At 54.9% G+C, this 21562-nt stretch overlaps 1 protein-coding gene across 2 annotated transcripts in view; it reads left to right on the top strand.

The window, feature by feature from the left end:
• Nucleotides 1–21562, top strand: part of Svp (COUP transcription factor 2) — a 57480-nt gene that overhangs the window by 11444 nt on the left and 24474 nt on the right. Inside the window, exons 2-3 of one of the 2 annotated variants that reach the window (XM_071999745.1) lie at nt 672–821; nt 12515–13066. In XM_071999745.1, the coding sequence (XP_071855846.1) occupies nt 672–821; nt 12515–13066 (702 nt within the window). The remainder of the gene's footprint in view (nt 1–671; nt 822–12514; nt 13067–21562) is intronic. The other variant, XM_071999754.1, reaches the window with a different exon arrangement.

Genomic DNA, 21562 nt, shown 5'->3' on the forward strand with positions numbered 1-21562 from the left:
TTATCGCGCGGTCGGCCGTTTTCACACAGAGAACGCTTTGTTGTCACGATATGAATTGCCTCTTGATTGCTTCCAAGTACTCGCGGTGCGTCTATCCGCTCGTTCGTTTGCCCGACTGGCCGTTTCGTCGAGTCGCGTCGATTTCCTCTGTTCGCGCTATTCGCTCAAATTCTCCGATTCCTATGGCACGCGTGTATCGAGGATCGAAAGCTACGCTTCGATAGCTCGATACGCGATAGAAAGCGCGAAAGTGGAAGGAAATTCGATGGAAAGGTAAAAGATGATTTGCCGAGAAATTGCGATGACTTTGCGCGGAAGGGCCGATGACACGGGCAAACGCGGTTCGATTTAACGAGCAGCAGCGGGCAGAGATGCCGCCGCGTGACAGATGGACAGGGCCGTAGTCGCGCGTACGCTAAACAGGTTAAAAGGGTGATTCGATCAACGGCTTCGACGTAGCTTCTCCGACAGAGATCGGCCGATATCGCGTAATTTTCAGTGTCCCTGTCGGTGTTACCGTCGTCGGCGTTGTCTCGCTTTCTCGTTCCGGTTGCGCGTCATCGGCCGCGTAGATCGAACGCGAACGCATTCCAGTCGCGAGAACAACGAGAGGAAACGAACGAAGGAAAAAGAAAAGAGAGATTTTAATTTGTAACTTTGCCTCTTTTTAGGATGCAAAAGCTTCTTCAAGAGAAGCGTCAGGAGAAACCTAACTTACTCGTGTCGAGGAAATAGGAACTGTCCCATCGACCAACACCATAGGAATCAGTGCCAGTTTTGTCGATTGAAAAAGTGCCTGAAGATGGGCATGCGCCGGGAAGGTACGTACCGAATGATTTCGATCGCATCTCGGTCAGATCGAGTCGCTCGCTCCCTTTGGAAGCGATCGAGGGAATTCCGTCGAAGCGAAGCGACGCGCGCGTTAAAATAGAGCAACGGCTGCGAATCGCGCGCACCGCTGCGCATCACCGTCCGTCCGTAAGATCAAAGTTCAACGAGGCGGAAACGTTTCTATTTATTTGCTAGGGATTCTCGAGGCATCGAACGAGCGGCAGCGGGTGCGAGCGCTCGAGCATCCTTGGAACTCTCGTCGTTTTAACGCGGGACAAGTGCGCGTATTTATATCCGGACGCGTTCTCGATTCGGTCGCGCTCGAGTTCCTCACCTTCTGCTTTCGGGCAGCTCGTCGATACCGATCTCTTCTTCCTCCCCTCTCTTTCTCTCGAATGCACGCCGGCATCGGACGGTTTCGTCGACGCGACTCCACGTTTTCCACCTCTTCTCTCGTTTCTTTTCTCTCTCGCTCTTCCGCACCTTCCGTCCGATCCAACGAATTAAAGAGAAACGCGTAGATCGGGATCGCACGATTCGCCCGATCGCAGCCGCGATCACGAAAACCCCGGAAAGATTCCCACGCCTTTCCCTTTCCGAGATTCTTCTTTTTTTTCTTCTCTCCAACTTGTTCGTTTACGTGGCGATAACATCTGACCTTGCTGGAGCACGCACGAGCTGGTCACCGACGCGGACGGACGGACGGACGGACGAACGGACGGACCAGGTGTACTTATTTCCGTCTCAAGTTCTGCCGTCTTCCTCTTTCTCCCCGCGGCAATTTCACCGTCCCTCACGACCCCAACGGCATCGCGACCCCGCGCATCGAATCGTCGCGTCTCAGGCCATCGAATCTATCGCCGAATAATTCGGACAAACGATTATCCCACGTTTCCTACGTTCCTCGCGGTACTTTTGCGTTCGCGCGATCCCGGCTCCTCTAGCCGGTGGTAGATACCATCTGACCTTGTTCGAGACGTACGTGAGCGAAACGGTCGTCGACACGAACGGAGTCAGGCAGCACGGTCCGAAGAAACATGCCGATCCTAGGACACGTATATGTAGCTGTATATCGCGCCCTGAAGCGGCCCGCGACTAGACCGAATACGCCTGTCAAACGAATCCGCGGTGCAAGACCTAGCTGCGTTTCGACGTTCGATCACGAATCGATCGCAGTTTTATAGCCTTCAGACCTGTTCGTTGAAAGCCTGGAAGCCAGGATCGCGGTAACGTCGCCAGTAAGTGGCCGAGAGTGTTGGTCGCGTTTTTCCCACGAGACGGCGACCCGAGTTTTCTGCCCTGTCGCGGTAACGTCCGCTCATTATCCAGGATGATGCCTCGGCTTTTGATAATAATTCGAGACGACGTTCGCTAGTTCGCTCGCAAAGCACGCAACCGTCTACATCTACCCACTCCACCGACGTTTCTTTTACCTCGTGATTCCTCGCGAGCAAAGGGAAAAAACTACGCGAGGGAGAACGCAGAGGTTAAACGAGCGAGGAGGAGCGGTGGCCGAGAGGAAACGGGGCAATCGTGGCGAACGGTATGGGACGGGGGAACAGAGTAGAACGGCTAAGGCGAGTATCCAAAGGATAAAAACGAACGAAGACGTCGTCGTCGTCGTCGTCGTCACCGTGACGCGATCGTCGTGGTCATGACGCGAAAAAGGAACCTCGTCCGAATGTTGACGATAGATCGGTTAAATATCAACGACGGCAGCGACGTCAAATCGAAAATCGAAGAACATCGTCGGCGAGAGCGACGTGGACGAAGACCAGGGCGAGAAGAAAACGCGATAGAAGAAAGAGCCGAAAGACGAAAGGAAGAAGAAGAAGAAGAAGGAGAGGAGGTAGAAGAAGAAGAAGAAGAAGAAGAAGAAGAAGAAGCGTCGAAGGCAAAAAGTACGCGCGCGGCAGAGGCTGTTTCGAGCAGCGAAGCGACCCAGCGAGCCTTTGGCGCGATGCGGCGAGGAGAGGCTAGGAGAGGCTCGGAGAGGCTCGGAGAGGAGAGAGGAGGCGGCGCGAGGCAAGACGCGGTGAAACGGGGCAAGGTAGGGGGCTAGAAGAGGTTGCGGCCGAGGGGGCTGGCGGGCAGAAGGGGCTTCGCCGGGGCAAGAGGGGGCGAGTCGGTGGTCCGAGGTCAGCGGGGTGCATGACCTTACCTCGGGGGCCCCTTCCTTCCGTGGGGCCCCCGAGGCAGACAGGATGCGCTCAAGATTACCCCGCAGATACTGTCCGCGATGATTACAGAAATCTAGGAAGCCGCTCAATTTAATTAACCCTTAATTGCGACTGGCCGAGAAGAAGGTACGTTTAGTGGAACTGTGTCCGTCCGTTCTTTCGTCCTCGGTCTCGCGGTAGCTTGGAAAAGGGATCCTGGCCTCGCGCGTACTTCGCTTACTCCGCATCCTCGTACCGCGGAAAATTCTCCGACGAAAGCCGAAAATCGGAAAACGTAATCGTAAATCGTAAAACGCGACGACCCGTGGGAATACGAAACGTCCGCTGTCGAGCGTTTTACGCCGTTTAAACGTACGGCAAGAGCGCGAATCGCGAATCGCCTCTTAAGGTTGCCCTTGCCGCGCGTTTCTAAGATCCTCCGCCGGAACGATCTTTTCGCGATAATTTTCGCCAGGCAAATATTTATCCGTCGCCGGACGGATCGCGAGGATTCGCGTAGAACCTGTATACAGGTAGAGTCGGGTAGAAATCTCGGTCCCGGAAACGTCCGACGCGAGAGTACAGGATCGTCGATCGAGCGATCGATTAAACGACGCGGTAATTGCGCGCAGGGATCGCGGGTGAATCGGTGTTGTTAGGAAATTCTCGATAGAGGCCGATATATCTGGTGAACGACTCGCGTCTAGCAGGAGATACGGAGTCGGGTATAGGTATAGAGACGCCGGTGTGCCAAGGTGGATTTCACTTATCTCTCAGCGTCGAAGCATGCTGCGCGCGGTATGCCGATGCAACGACGATGCCCATTATAGCCGCATTAACTGAAATTAGACATTGTTTCCCTTGCCGGGTTGGAACGATGCAACAATGGGAGGACGACGAAGGCGGATGGTCGGGCTGCTCGAACGAACGTTCGGGGCAAACCAAAATGGATGAGAAGGAGGAAAGGACGAGAATGCGAAAAGGTTGGAGAGCGAGCGAGACGGAGCGAGATGGAAAAAATTACGCGAAGCCGACATACGGGGAGGAGAGAGCGTGTGCAAAGTCTACTCTTTTATCTCGTGCCGTTTCTTTTTCGTCTTGCGCTTCGACTCTCCTTCTCTCTTTCTCTCTCTCTCTCTCTCTCTGCTTTCCTCCCTGTTCCTATCCTCCATGTACACCACCTTTCTCCCCAGTGTGCGCCGAGAGGAGAGATTGCCGATATTACGGCAGGGTCAGGATCGTGACTTTAATCAATTAGCGAGGTTTCTCGGACCCGGGAAATGATTAGTAATCCGACTGACGGTCGATTCTTGATCCTTCGCACACGACGCAGAGGGAGATTCTTCTTCGACCGCCCTCCGCGCGATATCTTCGGTGCTCGAGTTCGCGTACGAACCTCGGACCGCGATAACGTCGGATATAAAGCCTCGTCCCTAGGGAGTCCGAACGAAAGATCGTCGGTTCGCCGGCCATCGAGCCGAGTTTGATAAATGCCGGCGTTCGCAAGATTTTTCCTCGACGAATCAACCGCGCCGATATCTCGCACGGGAATAGCGAACCGCGATAACGGACGCGAGCTCGCCTATAAACTATAGCTGTATCTACGGTTAACTGCTACTCGCCGCTTACCTCGCTCGATCACACTCTTCCCGAAAGTTCCACTATACCTCGTACCTATCGCGTTCCATTTCCAAAGAACCTTTCGACGCGGCGTCAGCTCCGCCAACGGATCGATCCGCCAGATTCCGCCAAGCTACGTGATTCTGTTTAGCGCGAACGACTTTGACGGGATTCCAAACCGGTGACGGTTCCTCCGATCGACGACCATCGCCTCGTTTCCCACGCGAAATTCCATTTTTACGCCCTTCGCTTGCGCGTCGATTCGAATCGTTAGCGACGCGACGATGGTGGGGTGCGAAGTTTGCAAACGTACGGCAGCGATGCGCGAATTACGCGATTACGCGATCCGAAACCAAGGAAAAACGTTACGAAGCCGTTATACCTAGAGACGAAGCGAACCGTTCGCCTGGTCGTATTTACTTACCTGCATAATCTCTTTGCGAGCATTAAAATACAAAGAAGGCGCATTACCATGATAAAACTATCGTTGGGTCAAGAGTACCTGACACCATTCGTGGGGGATTGCGATCGGAACTCGAGCTCGTTATGCATATTCAGAACGGTGCAAGGTCCACACCGTTGCGCCTATTACCCTTTGTTCCTTCTGCCTGCTCTACTGTTGGGGAAATTTTCCTTTCGTCTCGCGTCTCGCACGGTTCCCCTATCTTACTTATTGACGCGCCACCTAACCAGTTTGCAGTGGCGTTTCGATTCCGTTCGATGCGTTTGTCAAATTTCCACGACCATCGTCTATCGTTCGTTTCGTATAGTCGAGCGTCACCTTCTCGCGGAGAAAAACGCGCCCGCGATCCGCTCCGAGCGAGGAGAAACGACCTTCGAGACCGGCAGAGCTCTCGCGCGATCAGAATGTGAAAGTTCACTCGGAAAAGGCGGTCAGCGCTACGTTAGTCAGCTTCGCGCACACCCACCGACACGCTCGACTCTCTGCTCTCTACGTTCTATCTCTTTCGCCCTCCATGTATAAGTATACACATATATTCCATACCTTTGACAGCCAGAACGGAGACATCGACGCGTCTCTATTCGCGTTTCCTACTCCACTTTGCGTCTCGCTCGCTCCTTCTTCTCGCCGTTTTCTACCATCTAACCAGCTCATCGTGCTGCGGCGCGATGCATTTTCGTACGCTTCCCTCGCTTTTCTTTCATAGGCGAGCGCGAAGAAACGCGTGACGTACAACGTAAAGTTAGTTCGACGAACGACGAGACCGTGGCTAAAAACGAACGAGCGCACCGTTCGTAACAGATTTTCGACCAACCGGGATAATTTTTGCCAACGCGTCGTTTTATTCGAGCGAACGTGCGTAAGCGATGATCGATCGCGAGTCGCGAGTCGCGAGTCGCTAGCAATGGGGAAAGAAAGAGAGACAGAAGGAGCGAGAGCGGAGCGAAACGATCGAAGAAAACTTTGGAAGGGGGATCGGTACGGGCAATTATGGCCGGAAAAAGGAGCACGATGCAAATATCAACAGCCGTTAACTCGTAAAACTCACCTGCCTTATGCCGCGAACCAGTCCTCGATAGACGCGCGCGGACACTCGCCTAACCAAGAAGTTCGCGACGCCTACGAGGAATTTCAGTCGAATCGCGCGTTAATCGTAATCTCGCAGTTGCGAAATCGTTTCTCTGCCGAAGAAGCTTGTCCGACGACGACGAGCGGACAACGAAAGGCTGCTCTTCGTTAAAAGCAACGAAGTAGCACGACGCGCGTTCGTTCCGGATAAAAGTCGCAGGTATCAAGGATTTCCGAGGGTCACGAAGGGAACGAACGAAGGAGAATCGGAGTGAATCACGTTCCGAAAGTAGTCGCCACGAGACAAGACGAGAGCCGGTCGTCCGCACGGGGAAAGGGGCCGATTTGAAAGACAGTAGGTCAAAAGAGCGTTCTGTCGGCCGCGAGCCGGAACGAAAGAAGGACATCGCTCGAAGAAATTCTTACGCCGGGAGACTCCCACGCGATCGACCGCGCGCCTCTTCCACGGGCCGATTCGAGTGCCGGTCTCGGGTCTCGAAACGTAAACAGAGCGGCACGTACCGGAACGTCGCGAGTTTCTCGCGAGAAAAAGACCTTCTTCGGCCCTGATCGATCGGATTTCCTCGCGAGCGAACCAGCGAAACGGACGATCGCGCCAGAAGGACCGCGTTACGTGCTCGTTGCTTCGCGAATCGAACGAATCGAACGAATCGAACGAACGAACAAAGAGGAAAGAATATAACGAATAACGTGGCGCGTACGCGATTCTTTTTCCGCGAACGGGTCCGATCTCCGGACGTTTCCCGTTTCGATCTGCTCCGCGTTCTCATCCCGTTCTCTCGTTCGCTGCCCTTCCGTTTTCTCTGCCACTCGCTCGTTGTATGCCATCCTCGCGAACTTAACGTTGCTCGCATAACGTAAGATCGTACCGTCGAATAGCATGCAAGCGGAGGCCTCGCCGCGAGCAGGCACCGTGGGAATGTTAGGCGGGCCCACTGGCCCCGCGTGCTGCCCCCTCTCTTTCCTCTCCTCTCTTCCTTGCTTCTACCTCGACCTTTTCTCCTATCCGTTCTCCTATTTCTTTCCTTCTTTCCTCCTTCTTTCCTTTCCCCTTCTTTCGTTGCTGGATGCGTCTAACCCTTTTGTAACTTTGTTCCATCCTTTCCCTTTCGAATCGTTCGTGGCCAGAATCCGTGTCCGTGTCCGTGTCCGTGTCAGCGTCAGCGTCCGCGTCAGCGTCGGAATCTCGACCCTTTTATTCGTACGTTTATCCTTGCCGTTGTCGCCGAATACCTACGCTCTCCTACAGTCACCAATTTTCTCCATTTTAGTTCATCCAGTTCTCGATCCATTTAGCGAGTTCGTCGAAACTTTGCGTTTTACGATGCGGCTTTGCCTCAACGAGGCTGCGCGGAAAGGATCGGGAATCGGGAAATAGCTAGATGGAAAGCGCGTTGGTCTCGCGCGGGTGGCTAACCGTTGATACGGCGCGGTGCGGCGCGACGACGGGGAAGAGAGGCGCTCGCAAGGCCTAGGGTAGTCGCCGACGGAGCAAGGCGGTAACCTTCTTTCCGGCGAAATTATCATAATGGCTCGGAACAGAAGCATGGCCCGAAGCGACCTCCGCTCGCTCGAAAACTGCCCGGACGATGCATGCTCTCTGGCCATCTTCCGCGCGCGCTCGCTCGCGCTCGCTCGCGTACACGCGAAACGCGAAGAGAGGGAGAGAATCTAAGAGACGACTCTCGAGAGCATCGAATATAAGCGCGTGTGCTTGCTCCAACTCGAACCCACCTCGGTTAGTCGGTTGCCGTTGCCCTGCCGGGCCAACGTCGACTATACACACACTTCTATACCTCTCGCACGGTAATTACGTGACGTATTAATACCAGTTATTCCGCGTCGACTGGTTCTCTGCCCGTCTCGAACCGCAGGTGTATTTCGGATCTCTCTCTTTCCTGCCTGCCTTTGCATCCTTTCTCGCTCCCTCTCTCTCTCTCTCTCTCTCTCTCTTCGCGTTCTCGTCCCTTTTCCTCTTTTCTTTCTCTCAGGCTGGCTTCGATCCTTTTTCCCTTCCTGTAGCGGCAATTCGTCCTTCCCCGGATGCCCGGTTTGGCAACGCGTTCGAATCCTCCTACGGAGAGTACGCGGCCATCGTAGCTATTAACGGGATAGTTTGGAACGCGAAAACGTCGGTTCGCTCGGTGAAGGAAAGACGATCGCTGGAACAGAGGAATATATCGGTAGGGTTTCGAGCAAGTTGGAGATTCGAGCAGATCGGAGAACGGCGATTCGCGCGGCATCGCGTTGGAGCGAGCGAATACCGTGCAGTGCCGTGCGCGAAGAGGAAAGACAGAGGAAACGAGCACGCGGCGAACAAGCGGAGGATCGAAATTGAACGAGGCGATGCGATGGAACGTTAGGCGAGCGGTGAGCAGCAAGCAGCGAGCGTAACCTCTCCGTATGTTGGCCGGTCTCGGTAACGGGACGACGATACGGAAATCTTAATAGCATCGACTCGCGGCACTTCTCACCGGCCGCCTACTCTTTGCCTTGCCACCTTCGAGCCGGAACTGCTGCCCGCGGGGACCAGCACCCGCTTATTAGCCGCGTAAAAACTGCACTGCACGGGATGTTGCACGTTTCGACCCTTCCGTTTCCTTTTTCTTCCGCCTTCCGCTTCTCGCTCGGCACGTTCCACGCGTTTCTTCGTAAGCGCGTCCAGACCGTTCGATCGTGCACGTTTTTTACAAGGAAGAAAACCGACGGCGCAAACTCGTTGCGAAAATCGCGTCATCGTCAAGGAGGGTATCGCGAGAAAACGTAAAAAATAAGAGAAAAACGGGTGAAAGGTGGAGCGAGAGTGGGAGCGAGCGCGAGAGAAAAGGAAAGAAAGAAGTAGGCAGCGGATAGGTAGGTAAGAAGCCGAGGTAAGGAGCTCTCTTCCCATCATTAGGCCGTTTGGTTGCGGGACCGCCGCAGGCTTTTACGTAGGTGTTTATTTATCGTCGGAGGCTGCACGCGGAGAATTAGTACCGGTCCGTATAATCTCTATTTGGAGTAATTATCTTACAAACGTTAATGGATCTTCCGCTCGATCGAGTCGGAACGTAGGACGGGTCGTTTCGATTCCGTGCAAGTTTCATGCAGCCGTGTCCAAGGCGGATAAACGAGCGCACGAGAGAAATTGTGCTCCGGACGAGAGCAACGAGCGCGATGAAAACGCCAGCGGAATGTTTCGAATTTTAGCGATGTATAGGCGTGTAAATATAATCGGCGACCCAATGACCTCGCGACGACGTTCATGTAGGTCGATATCCTGGCTGTCACCGCCGGCGTTCCCGTCACCGCGCCAGCGACCGGACGGGCGATCGAGTCGTCTCGACCGGCACGCGTTTCCTCGATTTTACCGTGATCGTGGTCGATGAATTTGGTTCCGAATCGCGGCGAGTTTACTCGGAACGGCGATTCGCCGACAGTTCGCGAACGAAGCTACACGCGTATGAATGGAAAGTTGGAAATGTGGCGGTCCGCTCGTCCGAGTCGGCGAGCTGGTGGAGCGTGACGCGCCAAGGATAGGTCGTATCGTTGAATCGCGTGAAATTTCTAAGCCGTATGTCATAGCAGGTAATGAAATTCCTTTCTGCGCGCCGTTCCGTGCGCGCGATCGTCTTAATCAACGCGCTGTCATGTCGCTACGAACGAGAAGAATTAGCATTTTAAATCACGCGCTCCGCGGGTGCTCTTACTCTCCTTTTTCTGCGAAGCGGCCCGCTCCCCTCGCGTTCGCATCCACGTCCAGCTCTGAACCCTTACCCCTGTCATTCCATCCATTTCCTCTCGCGCGCTTTCATCCTTCCATCCCTCTCGGCCTTTCGTTTTCAACTGTACGTCGTTTTTGTAATTCGTTTATCATCGAACGCGTACGGAAGATTGATCGTCGTTTCTCGATGTTTATAATTATTTTGAACGATGCTCGGTGCTCGACGCTCGTTGCGCGTCGCAACGCAGACGGATATTCTTCTGAAATACGGACGCGCGTGCTCGTGTACGCGTTTTCAACCAGCCAGCCGATGCATCCTCCTCCTTTCCTCCTTTCCCCCTTCCCCCCTTCCCCCCTTCCTCCTTTGCCTCTTCGCTCCGTCCTCGTCTATTTCGCTTTCCTAACCTACCCCTCCCCGTTCCTCTTTCGGCCGTCACGGGCCTAAGCGCTGACCGTTCTCCGTCGAACCGCGCGCGTCAGCATCATCAATCCACGTCCGACGATTTCTCTATGGCCGCGCGGTCGTCTCCGCTTCTCGCGTTTCGTTCTCGCGTACCGTCTTCGATTTCGTGGACATCGCCGGCTCTCGCGAGGCGAGACGCAGCGCGAGGACGCGCGACCGGCAATTTTTTCCAGCTCTCGAGCCGCGATCACGGCTTTTAAACGCGAACACGACGTTCCTCGATCGTCCGATCGACGTGGACTTTGCTACGTGACGAGCACCGACCGTCCCGTTTACGATAACTTTATCGAATTGTTGCCGAGCCGTTTTTTTCCGTGAATTCGCGTCGATTCTTCTTTCAAACCGTGGCGAAACCAGCAATTCTCAACGACGATAACGAACGTTACATCGATATCGTTACACCGATGCGACACGAACGCTCCGCATTCCACGTTCCATCCGACGCGTTCTCCATCATCCGAACGCCGTGGTTTCTGCCGCTCTCCTCGATTTTCGAACAAAAAAGCCACGCTCTCGATAACACGAACGAGCATTCGCAACTGTTCGCGGCGATCGCTCGACCTTTGACTAGTCGTTTGCGGGAAATTACGAGCCGTTGCCACGATACGAAGAATTTCGCGATCTCGATAGACTTCGTGAACTTAGGTTCGTCGGATTTAGTCGTAAGAGGAGTAATCGCGTATACCTAACTTAACGCTCAACTTACGAGCAACGTTGAGTCCGTAGGCGTTATCTTTGCGTTTAATTTGACGTTTGCAACACGTAGTTACTAATCTCTTGTCCTTATCCCCATAGTTTTCGAATCTTTTCACCATACTAATTAATACTCTTCGGAACTCTCGGTATCGGATCGGACCAATTTTACAATACGATCGTCTCACCTATGGTCTTTGCCAACGGTTTTACCGTTATTTCTCGTCTAGATTCAATCGGTCGATTTTTCCTTCCGCCTGCCGCTTTCGCGAAATCAATATGCCGACGATAAACGAAAACCGGCGTGGCGTCCGGTTAACCGGCTGGACGCGCTCTGCGAATTTTCCGCGAATTCTTTTCCGCTCGAGCGAGCCACGAAACGAGTATCCGTGTTCGGGCCGGCTGGTAACGGTATCGAGTCGGCGTAACATCAGCGGACTGTACGCTGAACTCGCGAGCCCTCTGTGCACTCGGCGATGGATCGGTAAACGAAATAACAGAGTCTCGCTCGTTCGAATCGCTGGAACGATTTAAGCCGGCATTTCGCTAACTGGAAGAAACCTTCGGGTGGTTTAACGATCGTAGAAATCGGTGATTCGGTACCGTACGAGTGGCAGAGCTGTTAGAACTCGTAAACGATGTCTCGAAAGGGTCGAGCCCGAGGTTTTTTTAGTCGGCGGCGAAGAAGCAGGGTGGCGAGAAAAGGAAAGAAAGTGGAGAAGAGAGAAGCGGCTGAAGAGGAAAAGATAGGAGAGACGGTATTCGTTAGCCGCGGGGCGGAGGTTGGAATTCAGGCGTTGCACAGCGGGGTGTCGTTGCTCGAACAGTCCCGAAGGAAAAATAAAGACGCAGTATCCGAGAAAGGATGCAAAGGGGCAGAGAGGGAGAGAAAGAGAGGGGTTAGGAGGTGGAAAGGGGGTGGCGGGGGGAAGGGGAAGTTGTGCGAGAGCGCGATCGTGCGTATGCATTTACCAGAGGAAGAGAGAAAAGCAGAGAAAACGACAAAGAGACAGTCACGCGTACTTAGGTACGTAGCGTGCAAGACGATCTTCCCATCTGTCTGCCTTTCCTCGTCGATTCTCTTTTCGTCTCTTTCGATGCTTTTCACAGCGAACGGTATTCCACGGACCTTGTTTGCCTAGAGTCGCGTACGGCCAACCAAGCTTCGATCGAAATTCCTGCCGTGTCGATTCCGTCCTTTTTCGTTTCCTTGTTTACGCTTGGCTACGGTATCTGATCTCGCGCGTTCGTCTTTCCACGATATTCGCAGACTCTTACGAAGGAACATGCTCGCGCGCGTTACTCGCCTCCGATTTTCCAAACAGGGTCGTCCAGCGATAGCGGCGATAGATGCTGGATCGCGCGAAATCGTAACGGGATAGGCGGAAGAGTCGACGGTTTATTTATACGGGGAAGATCGGCGACGGAAAAAGCTCGCGCGAAGACGAAAGAAGAGGATCGAACGATTGACGTAGTTGGTTGGTTTGTTGCAGCCGTACAAAGGGGTCGAGTGCCACCGTCGCAGCCATCGCTACCAGGTTTGCCGGGACAGTTCGCTCTGACGAACGGTGACGCGGTCGCGTGTGCCAACTTGAACGGTCATTCTTACCTCTCCTCGTACATAAGTTTGCTGCTGAGGGCAGAACCGTATCCGACCTCGCGATACGGCCAATGCATGCAACCGAACAACATCATGGGAATCGACAACATCTGCGAGCTCGCGGCGAGATTGCTGTTCTCGGCGGTCGAGTGGGCCAGAAACATCCCGTTCTTCCCGGACCTACAAGTCACCGACCAGGTTGCCCTGCTCAGGCTAGTTTGGAGCGAGTTGTTCGTGCTAAACGCGAGTCAGTGCTCGATGCCTCTGCACGTGGCGCCGCTGCTCGCCGCGGCCGGTCTTCACGCTTCCCCCATGGCGGCGGATCGCGTCGTCGCCTTCATGGACCACATCAGGATCTTTCAGGAACAAGTGGAAAAGTTGAAGGCGCTTCACGTCGACTCCGCGGAGTACAGTTGCCTCAAGGCCATCGTCCTCTTCACCACAGGTAAAGCAACCGCCCCTAACTCTTTTCGATATCGACGTAGCCTCGATTCGCCGAGGCTTCGACGCGGAGATGCTCGTCCCGGCGGAGTTGACGGGCGCCGGATCCAACGATACCGGATAGGCCGTCTTCGTCGTAACTGGCGTGGCGTCCGCGCGCCACGATACCATCGGCGCGACGCGGAGGACGGCCCTGTCGCGACGTATCACGCGCGACTCGTGCCGCTCGATCCTCGACGAGCTTAGAGAAGCTTAGAGAAAGGGGACAATGCTCGGCGCGGCGTGGTTCCCGCGGCCGATGGCAGGGCCGCCGGAAGAAGTCCGATCGCGACGGTCTCTTGACGCGCGCCGCTCGTTCGTAGCTTCGTCTAATCGACGGCAACAGATGTTATCGCCACTCTACGGCTACGGCTGTCATCCGAACCGCGATTCCCGTTCTAGCCCCGGACGAGATTCGCCGACGCGAACCGCCGACACAATACCCGCTCGCTCGTCCACGTTGCGTCGCGCGATCCTCGTCCAACAGCCGAGACAATGCTCTCCGCTCGTACCTCCGCGCTGTCCCTTCGATCGTCCCGTCTCTTTCTCGCGATACGTCTTCGTTCGCTCTGGTCCGCGATTAGCCGGAAAATCGCTCATCGATCGTCGGTGTCGCTTGCGAGTAAAGAATCCGTTGCCGTTAAGTTTCACCGTCGGACACGTTGCCGTCACCGCGTTTCCCATTGTCGCTTCGTAATTATCGTCGCGTCGATTTACTTACCGTTTCCGCCGTCGACGCGATTCTCCGGATACTGTAGTTTCGTACGCGTGCAACGCGTAGTATTCTCTCGATTTCTACAGGAGTGGTACGTCGAAAAGTCATCGAAAAATCAAGGGCGAACAAACGCAGATTCCTTGCGGAGGGAAACGCGATCGCGCTCGTACGATGGACCGATAGATCTGCGTTGGGTGGCCGAACGCGTGTGTCCGCGAACGATCGAGCAGAAGGACGAGCGGAACGAACGCACACGCGTTCGGGTTTTAGGGGGAGCACGAGGTCGGCCCATGCTAAACCGTCTCGTTGTAGATACGGGACAACCGACTATTTATTATCGTGCTATATGGCCGCGCTTACCTCGGTTTAGCTTATGCTAATGTCCCGTTTCTCGAGCTTTCCCCTTCCACCCCTGCGTGCTCGTGCTGCCCTCTTTTTCTTCTTTTCCCTCGCCACGACGAAGGACCCGCTTCTTCTTCCCCCTTTCCCTTCCCCAACGACTCTTGTTTCTCTCGTACGACGGACCCAGCGTGGATCCCTTTGCGGTTCGTGGCACGCGGGACCCACTTCTCTCTGCCATCCTCCGGTGTCCGAGCTCTCCTCCGGCTTCGAGATTCAGCGAGATACCTACCCCAGACTCCGACGCTGCACGCTCCACGCTCGATGCATACCGTTGCGTAACTCAGGCGAAATCTCATCCGGGCCGAGCCGGATTCTTATCGCGATTCGCGATTAGTTCCGTTTCCATTCTCCAACGCGCCGTTCCTGTCTTCGCCAAGCAGTATGCGTATTTTCTCGCCGTCAGTTGCCATTTCCACGTGGCTCGCTCGTCGAAATATCGTCGCGATCGATGACTATTTCGAGGAGCAGCCGGTGTGCCTTTTTTATGCCTCGTAACCGCGAATCACGCGTCTAATTGTTCGAATAAAACGGTGGAACGGGGGCACGCTACATAAAGTACGTTTAGTCGGCTAGATCGACTACGTTCCAGCGGTTCGGCTTTCTCCCGTGCATACTCGGTGACGCGAAAACGCGTAACGGGCGCATCGATCTGGTCTCGGTCTCGACGCGTTCCAAGAGTCGTTCCTGGCAGAACCGAATTCTTCGACGGTGAACCGAATGGCACGTTGAAACGAAAAAACGGCGCTTGGTCGGAAAACGCGGCTTCGGTACGCTTCGCACCGGATCTCCTCTCGTTCCAGGCCACCCCGTAGAGACATGCAAAGTCGCGGCGTAGATATATTTATGCGGCAGGGCATTGCGGCGAGGTACGATACCTACGTGTCTCTCGATGAGAAACACTCCCACGATTATGTGGCGTACGATGCAATTTTGCCTTTGCCTCGACGAACCGGTGAGCAATCGGCGACCCACGTATTCGCTACTACGCGCTTTTGGCTTCTACTTGGCGTCTCTTGATGACGACGACCGCGGACCTTACCTCCCTATCAACGACATAATTAACTAACGGTATATAACTTTCGACCGCAGGAAATCTGCCGATCTGACGCGATCGTAAGTACGCGAGCATAAGTTGCTTCTAGCAGGCCTCGATATCCGTGGAAAAGCGGGCGAAAGACGCGGCGATACGTCGGCCGTTGGTGCCACGGTTTAGCGTTCTAGAAACGTTCGAACCGATGGAAATCGCGAATGGATTTTCGCGCGGCGCGATCGCGCGCGCGACGACGAGGAGGCTAAAGAGCACCGCGAAGCGGACTCGCAAACGGGGACACCGCGGAGACGACGCGAGGAGAAAGTAAGAAGGATCGTGGCTCGCTGCGACTCGGCGAACCGATATAAGCAAGCGACTAAGTACGAGTACGTTCTCGTTGGACGAGACGATCGGCGGGGGGTAACCGGATTTCGAGCGGTTAGTCTCTCTCGTTGAAGCCATTCCAGCGACCTGGGATAGAGACGCGCGACGGCGTTAATCACGCCGAAACCTGGAACATAGATCGGCGCGGCTGCGAAACGTCGAAAACGCTCGGAAACGGATCGCCGAAACGAAAGGCTTGGCGAGGAAACGGAGGTGGACCCGGTCGGAATGTCGGCCGGCGGCGGATCAAAGTGGCAGCGAGCAGAGAAAGACGAGAGAGACCGGTAACCCAAATCGAAGGGAAATCCAGCAGCGACGGGAATAACGCCTGTGTCGTCGGAACACGAGCGCGCCGATGATCGCCTAGCCGCGTTTCCGTCACTGTAGTCGCGTCCTCGATCCTCCCGGCGTATTATTGACGCGTTTATCGTTGTCGTTATTATCGCCGTCTGTCGTTCGCGCTCACCTGTTAACCTCGGATAATTTATCGACGCGGTGAAACCGTCGAGAGAGAGATAGAGAGATAGAGAGAGAGAGAGCGATAGAGAGAGTGGGAGAGAGACGAGCTGGAAATGGAAGGGACGCGACTCGACTCGATGCGATTCCGCGTTCTTCGCATTCTCCGCGTCACGGTCTAATCAGCCTCTGTCACTGTGCCGACCGGGCTTCGCGAGAACCGTTCGATTCAACTTGGGAGCCGGTCGATTCCCCATCGAGAAGGCGTGATAAATTCACCGAAAATTGCGAAACGACTCTAGCGATTGCAAAAATCTATATATATATATATTGTATAAATATACATATATTTATGACGGGTGATATGGTAATAGACGAGGCCATGTCCCCATTAGCGTACATTAGCGTTAACGCTTTACAAGATTCTTTTGATCGGAATTTCTGAAGCGACGCGAGTTGGCAGTATTACGTGTCCGATTCGCAGGGTGCGAATTAACGAACGAGGATAAGTAGCGGAATGGGAGAGTAGTGCCAGCGTGAACCTGAAAAGAGTAACAAATCCAGCAGATTTAGCGAGGATGGGCCCGTAATCGTGGTCGGTAACAGACGTACTCCGAGGCAATTTCCAAATGTACGACTAATTTAAGAAAACTATGCTGCAACCCTCTCGATCGGACGTATATTTTAACCGGTTCGGCGATCGGAATTTAGAATAGACGCTGGTGGATTTGCTAGAGCGGAAGAAAATCACGAACGAACGCGTTGTAGGTATAGCGGGCGCGAAAGAACGGAGAGAACGAAACGAGGAAACGAGAATCGAAGCGCAAAGGGATGAGTCGTGGAAAGAGAGGGCGCGTTATCTGCGAACCCGGGACCACGAGTACCGAGTCGCGGTCGGTTCTCTATCGGGCGCATTGTTGCTCGGTGTCGAGTCGGGGTCGCGTCCCCCAACCCTTGACTTTGAGCGTTACCCATTTTCCTTTTATTATCTGCCCTCTTTGCATCCGCGCGTCGACGTTCCGCATCGCGCACGCTCGCTATCGGTCGAAACGCATCTCGTTCGCCAAACCTTCGTTCCTTCGATTTTCCACGCGGAACGAAACGCCAAGCCGCGTTTTAATTACTCGTCGTCCCGTCCGTTCGACGATGCAGCCGTTTTCTGAATTTTCTTCGGTTCTTTACGCTTTTGCCCGAGTGGCGGAGAGAAGGGGAAAATTGCGAGATCTCGCTGGTCGTGGAACGGAGGGAATCGCTGGAACAGAAGCGAGAAACGGAGGAAGAAGTTGACCGGCCGTACGATCTCCGTGGTCGGTCGCGTAACCCTTATCGGCGTATCGCAGGGCAAAGGGTTGCCCCGGTATTAGAGTAAGCCACGGTATTAACCTCGGAGTTTAATATAAACGACGACGGTAGCTGGGACAAGGCGTCGTTTCGGGATGGCGAGGGTGGCCACGTGACCGGCGGACAATGCGAGCCGCTTATCGACGTCCTCGGCCGAAACGAACCCTCGCGGCTCCTCCTCGCTCGTACGTACCCCTCCTCGGTTACCGACCCCCCGACCCTAAGCCCCGAGTGCCGCGCGATCACCGAGCCAGCCACGCTTAACCTCGTACCGCGGTATTACCAGGCCGTTGCTCGGCCGACACCTCGCTTTTCCGTCCGTATTTCCGTCCTTCCACTGCCCCGAAAACTCGTTCGACCGTGATATCGGCCGGCGACGCCGTCCGCGAAACAAAGCGTCCATCCTTTTCACCGATTGCGGGCTACCGCGCCGACCAAAGGGTGAATCCGCGAGGCTGCGCCGGAATTTCACGTCCTTTCGCGTCCTCTTACCCTCGATCTCTGTCAGTCCGCCGATATCTCGACGAGCGAACGCCGATTTTCCTCCTCTTCGGCCGACGCCACGATTCAAACGCTCCTTTTTCACCTTTAAACTCAGTTTAATTTCGTTTCGGTTTCTCGGTCTGTCCGTGGTAACGGCGTTCGTTCGACGTACCTCGCGAGCTGTTGAAAGGACGCGAGGATCTCGACGGTGGACCGCGCGCGTTCTTTCGTTGGAATCGGCAGGCGAGTACGCGCTAGAAATTGGAGAAAAAAGTAGAGAAAGGGCGGAGAAGGGAAGGTTGGTCGACGTCTGTCGGTGGCGGAGCACGTTGCCCGGTTTCGTCGAACGGTCGACGCAATGCGAACAGAAGAAGACGGGATTTTATTTAGGCGCAAGCGTGTTTTATGGCCCCGTTTGACACGGGATGCCGTTAAATATGCGACAGACCGTGCGCGTTTCTCCCCGTCCCGTCGGCCAGCCTGCCGGCACACCCCACGAGTTCTTCCCCTTCGCTTCCTATTCTCGCCGATGTCTCTGTTATCGTTCCGAGGATCCTTCTATTAACGAGACCGCGCCGCCGCCGAGGCAAACACGCAGGAATTTCGACGTTCGAAAGACTCGTTGGCGCGTTTCTTCCACTTTCGTTCGCGCCCGACGCTCTTTCTTCGAAGCAGCGCTTTCCGCGAGACGCAAGGCGAATGACGAAAGGCGAAAGGCGAAAGGCGAAAGAAGAAAGGCGAAAGAAAGAATAAAGGCGCCTCGAAGCCGCAAGTCGCCGTTGTTTTTTCCACGGATTCCCGAGGTCGTTAGCGTCGTCGAAACGGCTCTAAATTAAGAACGAACGCGGTCCGAATTTGTTGCGCGTGCCAATTTGCACGTTCGTTTGTTTGGCCGATCGAACGAAACGGAGGCCTCGAGAAATTCGGCGAGAGTTGGCCGTTGGGCGCACGACCGGAATTCGCGACGGAATGCAGGATTGGCAAAGGTGGGACGTGGCGAGGCTGGAATTTAACGCGACACGAGTAAACGCGGGACGAGTAAAAAGTAGATCGAGTCGCGTCCACAGTCGCAGAGAGTAAAACGCGGAGGGGCGAAAGGACGAGCGAATCGAGTGGCGGCTAAGATAGCGGCGCGGCGTGTGGGAGAGGATCCGTTGGCGGGTGCACGCGTGGCATTCCTAGTCCCACATGCCGAGCGTAACCGTCGGAACGTAGTGGAACCGCCACCGCTTCCACCACCAGACAATATCGCGCATTCACAGATTGCGCTGTCAGGCGGTCGAATAATATTCGGGGTGACACGCCATGTATCCGCTATGCGGTACGCCGACTGGCCTGTATGAGTCAGCATCCCCTAACCGCGCCAACGCTGCCACGCCGCGTAGCTCCGCACCGCACCGCGCCACACCGCGCTACACCGCTCCGGGCTGGCACTGTAAGGGGGGTCGTCGGTGGCGAAGAAACCGAGGCAAGAAAGGGAGCGACAAAAAGAAAGACGGAGGGTGAGAGAGACGCGGCGAGGAGACAGAGGGGAATCGGAGGAAAAGGGAAAACAGCGAGGGAGGGAGAGACGAAGCGCATCGGGGTTCTTTTTCGGTTCGAATCAGGAACGAACGAAATCTCGTGCTACGGTACCACGTGTCCGTGACCGATCCAATTTTTTTTCTCCACGCTTCGATACACGGATACTCGCTCGCACGCATACCATGCCCACGCTGTTGCGAGCAGGCGCCCGCGTTCTCGTCTCAATCAGCAACATCTCGAACTCGGTATTGCCTTTGCCAACGAGATTCGTCACGCTCGACGCGTTTTCAACCTTTATACCGTGTGTCGTCTTTATACCGTCGCTCGCAAACCGTTCGCAACCTCGTTCCAACCGAACTTATTTATTCCGCGTAAGCGTCGCGTCGTCTCGATACGCTAGTTCTTCACTCGACCGACGATCATCGTCAAACATCGTCCACGTAGAAATCGCGAAATCCGAGAGACCGACTGCTGCTTCTTCTTTTTCTTCTTCTTCTTCTTCTTCTTCTTCTGCTTCTTCTGCTTCTTCTGCCGTTGCTCGTCCCATCCCTCCCCCACCTCCATTCACTTCCCGTTTCTCGATGCTGGACTTTAATTAATCCGATTTACATCGAGCCGCATCGGCCCTCCACGACCGTGACAGAACCCGGTGCGCATACCTTCCGTTACTTCCTAATGGGGCACTCATTAGGAGGGAAATAGCCTACCGAAAACGTCCATGCTGCTGAGAATTACACGGACGGCGCGCGTCTGTTACGCCCCGAGGACGAAAGGACGAAGGGAAAAGAGAGGGGGTGCGCGCGACCGGTCGAAAAGCGTAATGTAATTAAAACGCGCGAAAACGAGCGGGTAATTGGCGATGACCGCGACGAACGAGTACCAGCCGGGGAAATTGGAATTCGTCCGCGGGCAGCGTGTAACTATTTCGATGATCGGTCGAGCGAGCGGAGGCCACCATCCGCGACCGGGATATCCCTCGAGTTCCGCGCCAGTGCTCGGAACGCGAGGCTTTCGGCGGCGCTGAAGTGTCAGGCCACTGATAAGCCAAAGGCATTAATTTTACGGGCGGACCCCTTTGCTCGTGCCATGCTCCCTATCCAACTAATACAATTACGTTATAACCCTGTGCCGAGTCGATCCTCCACAGCCCCGACATCGTCGTCTCTCTCTCTCTCTCTCTCTCTCTCTCTCTCTTTTTCTCTCTCGGTCTCGCTCCTTCTTTTCGCCCCCTTCCGGTCGCTCGGTTCGAACGCGCCCTCGTTCGTCCTCGATTTTCTCCGCCGCAAAATTTGCTTTGCGAAACGGACTCGCGGTCGACGATCGAAAACTCGATCGCGATCTCTCGCGGTGGGCCGATCGCGCGCGCGCGCGCGCTAGGACGCTTTTTCTCGCGGTCGAGTCGCGCCACGAGGACGGACGGTCTACGGAGTTTTTGCTATCGCGTTACGGAACGGCCGTATGCTAAACGAGCTTACGACTAATTCCCGGATGAGATTCTGCGGGACGGACCGTGTCGAGTCCTGCGGTCTTGAACGGGATTACGCGGCGGACGAGACGGTGTTGTTCGAGCCGGCAGAAAGAATCGCGTTCGTTTTTATCGGTGTTGACGCGAGAGACGATGTTACACGGAGAAACGCGAAAAGCATCGCTCGATGCCCCGAACGCGTCTAATTACACGGTCACCTTTTTCGCGAGCGTTCGTTAGCCGTGGCGCGGTTTCGCTCGCGTCGGCCAGAGAGATACGGTCTCTCGATCGTCGCGAAAATCACGCCAAGAGAGTCGGCCGAGGGAGGAAAAGAGAGCGAGCGCGTAGAAGGGGTTGGAGGAGAAAGAGGAGAGAAGGCAGAGAGGACAAGCGGGTCGAGCGAGGGTTAAATAATCTGATTAGCTGGTCTCACTGACCGTCGAGCGAAGTATGGAAATGAAGGGCATTCATTGGACAGCGGCTAGTACATCGGCGGTTGCGGGGATCGCGTTGCGAGCATCACAGGAGGGTGTCCGAAAAGGGTGACAAAGTTAGCCGGGGGCTCGTTGCGACTGCGTACACCGAGGCGTACACGGGCCGGTAGACTCGCGACAATTAACTAACGAGCAGTTGACACAACTTATCAAATCGTATCGCGTCA

This window comes from Bombus fervidus, chromosome 1, assembly GCF_041682495.2.
Source record: "Bombus fervidus isolate BK054 chromosome 1, iyBomFerv1, whole genome shotgun sequence".
Taxonomy (NCBI): Eukaryota; Metazoa; Arthropoda; class Insecta; order Hymenoptera; family Apidae; genus Bombus; species Bombus fervidus.